This window comes from Electrophorus electricus, chromosome 15, assembly GCF_013358815.1.
Source record: "Electrophorus electricus isolate fEleEle1 chromosome 15, fEleEle1.pri, whole genome shotgun sequence".
In the NCBI taxonomy this organism is placed as follows: Eukaryota; Metazoa; Chordata; class Actinopteri; order Gymnotiformes; family Gymnotidae; genus Electrophorus; species Electrophorus electricus.
The window spans coordinates 15,851,364-15,860,282 of record NC_049549.1 but is presented as its reverse complement, the minus strand read 5'-3'; the positions used below and the strand labels follow the sequence as shown (position 1 = coordinate 15,860,282).

The window sequence follows — 8,919 nt, the reverse complement described above, 5'->3', positions numbered from 1 at the left end:
AATATAGTCTTTTGGGGCTCATACCAATAATGTATTTTCCTGATTTATTCCATTGTTTTCTTGATGACAGTAAACTAGTGTACTATCAATTATATTATTCAGCGCTCACACTGTCTGCTACAAGAATGTGATTAAAAAGATGTGAATTTAACCTTATTTGCTTGTGATTCTTTTTATGAGGCAGTTAAATGTGTTAACAGAGTAAAATTTTCTCAGCCAGTGTATTTGCTGATACAAGAATTTTCTTGTATCAGCAAAGAATTTTCTAAACAACAACTAGCGTTTCTAGTCACAGGTTTATTACAGGTTTTTTGAATTGACAAAACACTTTTCCTGAAACCTTTTCAAAACAGTAAACACAAAACCTTTGACTTGTCTTGCAAAATCAAATAACTGACTCAAAACTATTTTATATTTCCTCAAAAAATTCTGCATTCAGACTAGACACAAAGCCACCCAGTGCACAATCACTACACTGCAGTCATTACACATTACAGAAAAAACGGCAAAACACAGCACTCTTGGCATAACAAGACTAAAAACATTCAGGGATTTTGCTGATGTTTAAACCTATGGACATCTATGTATATTTATATATTTGTGTGTATACTAGAAAACTGTATGAACTGCAATATATTTATTTGTATTTAGGGTACACAATGTGATTCATTCCTTTGCCTTAGCATTATACCTCTAGGCTGGGTCAGGCCACAGGACTTCATCTACATCACAGGCAGTGTTCTACCTCACTAGGCAACAGAGAAAGAATCCTTTGGTGTGCCGAATCCAGCCTTGAAAGAATCCACTCTTATGTCATCCAACGCTGCTTCCATTGACTGGAGGTTTCCATGCTGCGAAATTTATGCCATGGCCAAACATGATCGATGAATGTTGGTCTAATTTTATTTCAAATGACTTCTCTTGTTCATAGTGGCATATTCTCTTTGATTGTTGCTCTCCACTTGCATTACCTTTTATCCTGTTTACTTGAGATTAACCCCAAGTGTTGATTGGTGATGTGTGCAGAGTTTTTTTTTGTTGTTGTTGTTCTCATTCTATCAGATGGTTTCAACCGCTCTGTCCTTTTTCATTTTTAAAACCTTATGACATATATGTCCCAATGCCTTGACCCTTTGTGGGGACTTATCATTAATTAACCTATAAAGGTTTCTATTCATCATTCTTAATTTATTGATAATTTTGTTCCCATTGTGGTGTCCACTTTTAACCAGGAGACAAATAGGCTTCCTGTTGTGGTGTCCACTGTTAATCAGAGAAAAATGAGTTATAGTGAGTTTAGTGAGAGATTTTGTGTTTGTGTGTGTGTCTTCTATAGTGAGAGATGTTTGTGTGCTTTAGTGAGAGGGGGTGTATGCTTTAGTGAGTGAGGTGTATGTGTGTGCTTTAGTGAGAGAGGAGTGCATGTTTTAGTGAGAGAGGTGGGTGTGTGTACTTTACAAAGAGATGTTTGTGTGTTGGGTTTTGTGAGAGAGGTGTGTGCCTTAGTGAGGGAGGGGTGTATGTGTGTGAGCTATGTTTTTGTGCATGTGATTTAGTGAGAGAGCTGTGTGCTTTAGTGATAAAGGTGTGTGCGTGTGTGTGCTTTAGTGATAGAGGTGTGTGGGCTTTACTGAGACAGATATGTGTATGTGCATTAGAGAGGATACTGGCAAAGGTTTATCATCGAAGCTTTAGCGGTTCAATGAGAATTTGCAATTTACAAAAACATGAATGTTCGCTTAGAGGAACTTCTTCTTATCACCCCTGTGACTGCATGTGAGGTTTTTAAAGAAAGCTGTGATGTTTAAATTAATTTGACTCTGCAACCTAATACATTTCTGAGAACATGTGATCATAAGGTGCTGTTCTCTATCAGGTCCTGGAGGCCTTGAGCAGAGTTATACTCTAATCTATGCAAATTTACCACTTCAAATGTAATGATACCATTATAATTACACTCCACTGATATTGCTTTTAATATACCATGTGGGTTGGAAGTGGGAATTGGGAACAAGAGAAGACATATGATATAAAATTAGACCAACATTCATAGATCACGTTTTGGTTCATAGCATACATTTCGCAGCATGGAAAACTCTAGGTACATAAGAAGAATACAGATTTATATAGTTCCATAATTGACATGATAAAAGCTAATTCAGTTCCATGTGTTAAAATTACTTTATTTTAATGCCATGATCATCCTACTGGTGCTACAAACTGAATGAACCTGTGCTAAAATCCATATTCAGCTTTAAGTGTCAAACTACAGTCATTAGAATATGAAATATCGATATTAAGCCAGCCATGCTATCACTGAGTCATTCATTTGTGGATGTACTCTCAGACGACTCCCCTACAATAACACACAGGTTGTTATTTGGCTGTTGAGCAGCAAGGATGTTCTGTGTATTCTCTCTCTGAGGAGAGATTGCACCCATGCCAGCACTGAAATTGTGTTAGAGTAATATTTGGTGCATATATACTGTAATCAGCATGCAGACTCATTCACAACATGAGTATTTCACCGCTGACATGATTATTCTGGGCTTCATTTTGTGCTTGTGGTGCAGGTGTGCACCGTTATGTATGTGTTGGAGCTGGGTGGCGATGTGTTTGTGAATGTGTGCACCCAAACGTGTAGTAGTGAATGCTTGAGATCCTCTGCCTTGTGTGAATACTCTTATCTTTATCCTGGTGCTTTGTTTAATATCAGATTGGCTGCATAATATAAGGCTTCTAATAAATGACATGATACTTTCAAGCACTACTGGAAATTAGTCATGTTTATTAATTTTTTGTTTTTTATTTGTTTCCACAGGAGAGTACCAATCCAGGAAAAGACCCACACAAAACATTTATGGCAACAAGAAACATATTTATTATTATTATTTTTGTTTGCATTTAATGCAGAGAAAGAAATGATAGCAGAATAGCAGGGTTAGGAGAAACACATATACCATTACGTCCAAAAAAGAGGAAATCCCATGGTCTCTCACACACAGATTTGTGTGCTATGCTATATGTTTGTTTATTAGGTAACAGTCTTTCTGGGTTCACTGTTTCATTGCTAATTCACACACAGAAAAATACTGCTGCTAGTTCCTTGCTCCCACTCCATGGGAATGGACCAGTGCAATTGCAGTGCAACACTAGACCTTTCTCTGGGATTAAATGTAGTGTGAATACATTAACCTTATTTAAAGAAGCATCACACTTTCAGCAGCCTGTCAGAAGGAGGTATCATCTAACATGGCCACAGGAACTGACATAGTTAATAGCACTACTAGATAATAGCACTACTAGTGCCCCCATGTTCACTCTACACTACAGATAAAGCATCACTCACCATTCACTATGTACCAAACAAACTGGCCAATTAATCTATTCATAGACTGTGTAATTGTGTTGGTAGCCTTGGGTAGAAAATGAAGCTATTGCTACTACATCCAGTGATACGATATAAACCTCAGAACAACAGGCTGCCTTTTCACTCAACCTAAATTATAATGTAATGACTTTTAGGTGAGAAGCAAGGGTCCTCAGGCAGAATAGGCAGAAGAGGCAAAAAGGGTCAGAAGTTCTGTGCCACAGATCACCTGATTCACAGCTGAAAGCTGGAGGGTCATGGTTCAATGTTAATTGAGTTTCATGCTGATTTAATTGGCTCCAAAGAGACAGGATAAACATCCACCTGACCACACCGTGGCTAAACACCAGCTAGCAAGAGAAAAAGACATTTATGAGAGAGAAAAAAAAATAGGGGAAGAGGAGGAAAAGAGGAAGAGAGAATATTTAATTATGGTCTGGGGTACTCTCCTGAATTCAGTCTGAGCAGTTCAAAGCTTTCTGGTAGGTAAAATCCTCCAATAGCAAGCAGCATCAGAAGATAGTAAGAGCTAATTATCCAGCATACTGGCTGAGATAATATATAGATCAGTTTCTTTTGAAAATGTTTGATAACTCTTCAGAACCCATACTGGTTTGGTAAGGTGACATACTGCCAAAGCCTGACGAGCACACTAAATGGGGGTGACAAAGAACTATGTGACCCAAGCTATCTTATGGTTCTTTGCTTGTGTCTGATTAGTAGATGAGTGGGCATAGCATGTGTTTAGTTGTCAGGACTGGGGATCTCAGCTGTGCTTTCCTTCACAGGCAGCTCTGAGGCAGGGGTTAGGCAAGCGGCAGGATTACGAGAGGCACAATGCGAAAACAGATGGGCACGCACCTTTCTGTGCAGTGAGGCATAGATGAAGGGGTTGTAGCAGGTCGAGCTCATGGCCAGCAGGTGGCAGCTGACCTGCAGCACATTGACATAGTGCTTGTCCAGGATGCGGAAGTCTGAGTCCAGGTCCAGCAGCAGGTTGAGGATCTGGAGCGGGAGCCAGCAGAGGGCGAAAGCAAGCACGGAGGCCACCAGGAGGGAGAAAGTCTTTCGGCGCTGCCTGGTCCAGCGCTGCCGGCTGTGGCACGGCTCCCCGGGCACCATGTGCCGCTGGAGATGGATGCTAATGGCACAGTAGGAAATGCTGACAGATAAGAGTGGGATCATGTATGAGGCCAACAGAAAGAAGCAGGAATACAGCAGTCGCTGCCTCTCAGCACCCAGCCAGAACTCCTCGCATACCACCACCTCCATGCCACTGGGTCGCAGGTCCAGGTAGCGAGTGTGCAGGGAAGGTGGAGCAGCTAAAGCCAGAGAGGCTGCCCACACCCCCAGGGCCACAATACTGCAACGCCACCCGGATATGCGCCTCCGAATCGGGTACGCAACCACTACGTACCGGTCAATAGCGATGGCAGTGAGGGACAGTACGGAGGCAAAGACAGTGGCACCTTGCAGAAGAGGTATAAGGTGACAGAGAGGCTGTCCAAAAGCCCAGCCATGGAGGTCAAACGCGTAGGATGCAGTCAGAGGCACGCAGCTCAGACACATCAGCAGGTCTCCAGCAGCCAAGTTGCCGATGAAGAAGTTGGTCGCATTGTGGAGTTTCTTGTCGGCCAGGATGCAGGCAAGCAGGAAGCTGTTCCCAACACCAGCTACCACTACAACCAGTGAGTACAGAGGGACAAAGAGAGGCCGGAAGCGCAGAAGAAGCTGAGTGCCTGAGAATTTATCTACAGGCTCTGTCTGATTGGATGCCAGAATAGTCCTGTTGAAGCCAACCAGAACGTGTTCTGGGAGAGGATCCATTTCACCCTGTGACAAATAACAAATGTGACGCATGAGTTGACAAACAAAATGAAGCACATCATCATACGTCCCCTAAACACACGTTACAATTTGTCGATAACAGGCTATGGATGTGACAGGCAAGCAGACACACTGTTGCTATGGGCTTAATGGACTCTTTACACATCTGCCTTTCCTTTCCTGATGAGATTTAAGGACTCTTAAAATGCAAAGTAGAAAGGTTTCTTCTCACAGAACCAATTTCCAAAGCTACGTCTGTATATATATGTGATGAATGTATGGTTTAATTTTGTGATGTGAAATTTGTTGAGTATTTTCATTTTGAAAGGATGAGCAGAAATATGAATATATGAACATAACCTACACACAAGGATCAAAACAATAATCTTACATATAGTTCTAGAACTATTCTTTTTATATAAATCTTCACATGCATTTCAGAATGACTGAAGTTTTCATCATTTGATTTCACAGATTGTTGCACAGAGACAGTTCTAAGCCTGTGGTAGAATTTATACAGTAGATAAATTACAGTTATATTATACTAATATCTATCTAAACCATAAAATATCACACTCAACCTGTGCATTTATAGTGCGTCATATACATGACCAGTATAAGGTACCATATAATGCAGCACTAACTCCAACACAATGTTTTGACTCTGCATTTTTTTAGATTACCATAGCAGTGTGATAGATTACAAATGAAGATACTTCAAATATATTTCTATGAATGACTCATAGGAGAAGTGATCTCTCGTGCCACAGATTAAGTTGTCAGATGGTGGGTGGTGATAAATGAAAACTAATATATGTGCATTATATTAAAGCATATTATATGGAAGGATTTATACAGATGAAATTTGAGAACACTTGTTTAAAGCAATCAAATAATTTTTTACCAAAATTCTACCAGAAATAACTGTATATATTATAAATAAATAAATAAATACCAGTAACAAATAAACAAATAAACACCATAATTGCATAATTATTAAGGGACAAGCAAATAAATAAAGCAAGCAATTCTCTTTCATTTTATAGCAGAGCAATCACGACCATAACAACTTAAAAGCATTTTGTGAACAAGCCAATGTGAAAAAACAGTATGTGAGTGTGTGTTTGTGTGTGTGTGTGTGAGAGAGAGAGAGAAAATGCACCTGTAAGTTGGATTCCCCCTCCCCCCCAGATCTTCTGTGTTCAGATTGTTGTCAGAGTTGTAATTTCGCTTGCTTCTCCATTTCCATGCTTCTAGCTGACAGAATTGCTCACGAATGTGTTGATCCAGCTGTCCTGGTGCCCTGCTTTAAAGAGGAATGCCTATAGAGCTGTGCACACCAGCAGTCCTCAGAGTGGCGGAGAGAGATGGGAGTGTGATTCCTCTGTCACAGTCTACTGCGAGACCTGTGCTTCAGCGAGAGGGAAGCTACAGAATGCTCTTTGTCCTTCGACCACTGCTCATAATGCCCTTTCCCCCTCCCAAGTACAACACGCAAACGAACTCTCACAGAAATGCTCCATGATACAGAAAACACTTCCTTCTAGTTTTAAAATGTGGATCATATAATGTCATTCAGTAACATTTGTGATATAGTATCATCTCACATTAGCTTATGACTATTTCTTTGGGTGGTAATAACCCAGATGTTTTTACTTTAAAGTTGCAGCCCTTGGTACTTTACAATTATCCATGAAGAACTGATAATTACATTTATCCATATAGAATTACCAAATACAATTATCCATGAAAAATTAACAATTACATCTATTTGTGTAGACTTAACATTTATAACTATCGGTAAAGGGTTAAACATTACAATTATGTAGAATTAACAGCTATTCATGTAGACTGAACATTTACAGCTATCACTGAAGAGTTAACAATTGCATCTAATCATGTAGAATTAACAATTACAGCTATTAGTGAAGAATTAACAATTATATCTACTCATGTAGACCAAACACTTAGGTTAGCCTGAGTTCAGCAATAGGCTTTTCACCAGACCAAAATGTGTGACTGCTTGCAAGCTAGCAGCTGTACAGAGAATAGACCAGACCACTACAGTGTTTTTCAGACTCATTTCTCTATAGCAGGCACAAGCCCAGTTTGAGAAGGGTCCCCCATGTCTCAAACTCAGCTCCACTTAGCCAGCACTCCTCCACTACACCCCACCTGACTACCCGACATGAGACTGAAGAGACTCATAGTTGGATGTTGGACTACACAATCCAATGACCAAAGGATTCCCCTCAGCGTGTATGAGAGCTGACCCAGATAAGGCTCTCTCTCACATCAAAGCAAATGGTAATGTCAGTTTGGGCCATAAGCACTAGAGGCATAGGTACTGGGTGCTATAGGTACTGGGTGATATAGGTACTGGGTGCTATAGGTACTGGGTGCTATAGGTACTGGGTGATATAGGTACTGGGTGCTATAGGTACTGGGTGATATAGGTACTGGGTGATATAGGTACTGGGTGCTATAGGTACTGGGTGCTATAGGTACTAAGAGTGCATATATACTGGGTGATATGAGTATAGCAGTATAGTTGTAGCTCAGAGGTTAAGGTACTCAAATAGTAATCAGAAGGTTGCCAGTTCAAGCTCCATCATCACCAGGTGTCAGCTAAATGCTGTAAATGTACTAGGTGATGGGTGTATAGGCAAAAGGCATGGAGGTAAATGTACTGAGGGCAGAGGCCATGGACATGGGGTATATTGATACTGGGGGGCATAAGTCAAGGGATAGTGGGTGGCACATCCACCTTAATATTTAAGTGGATTATATTTATGTTTATCCCCTGTATCACATTAAATTAATTTCTCTGCTGGAATGATTGTTTGAAATGATTGTTTCAGGTATCAGCTCGCAAGTGAATTTAAAAAATATATGGCCAAATAAAATACCAACCTCCACCCCCAAGAAAAAAATCAAGGATATTAGACTGTCCTGTTATCCTAGCATGACACTGGCTCAAATTTACTGTGTTATGCGCATATGCCCATATGTGCGCGTGTGTTTGTTGTTCCCTTACGTGTGCCCGTTCCAGGTTGAGTGCCGAGATTTCCCATTTGCACGACAGTGACTCTGCTCCGTTCCCTGCTGGATCTACGGACCAACCGCAGGATAATCGCGGGATAAAAGGCCCTTCTGGGGTAGGCAGAGGAGGGAGGGTTAGATAGGAGATTCTATTTGATGAACTTGGTTGTTTATTATACATTCATATTTCTGATTATGTGTTTCTGTTTTTCCATTTGAGACTACAACATTGCTACTTCCCTTTGTATCTTCGGCTGCTGTTGTATATATTGTATATAGTTAAGTGTCATATACAGGTGGTAGGGAGTGACTGCCTTTTTCTTTTGGGATGTGGGTTTTCCCCGTTTTGTGTTAGGGAGAAAGGGTAGCCATTTGTGTGTTTCTTTTTGATGTGTTTTTCTTTTTTAGTGTGTGTTTTGTTTATTATTTTGGCCTGGGTTACTCCTGAAAATTGTCTGTAATTACTGTATAATACACCACTTTAAATCCACTCCCTGCTATTTTGCCGTCCTTCATTTTTCACGTCTTTCAGCCTAGACGAGGTCGTAACTGTGACGATCCGGCTAACAGGGTGCGGGGAAGAGGCACGAGCAAACAGACGTTTTACACACACAAGCGATATACGACAGCACACACGCCATGCACACCTTAAACACATACTACAACACAGGAGATATATA

At 40.6% G+C, this 8,919-nt stretch overlaps 1 protein-coding gene across 1 annotated transcript; it reads right to left on the bottom strand.

Moving 5' to 3' along the window:
- Nucleotides 1-2,920: 2,920 nt before the first annotated feature.
- si:dkey-202l22.3 (7 transmembrane receptor domain-containing protein) lies at nucleotides 2,921-6,439 on the bottom strand. Its single transcript, XM_027013400.2, has 2 exons — nucleotides 6,360-6,439; nucleotides 2,921-5,203 (listed from the first exon to the last, which is right to left on the bottom strand). The coding sequence occupies exon 2, from the start codon at nucleotides 5,195-5,197 to the stop codon at nucleotides 4,115-4,117; it is 1,083 nt and encodes a 360-aa protein (XP_026869201.1). The 5' UTR covers nucleotides 5,198-5,203; nucleotides 6,360-6,439; the 3' UTR covers nucleotides 2,921-4,114.
- Nucleotides 6,440-8,919: the final 2,480 nt, after the last annotated feature.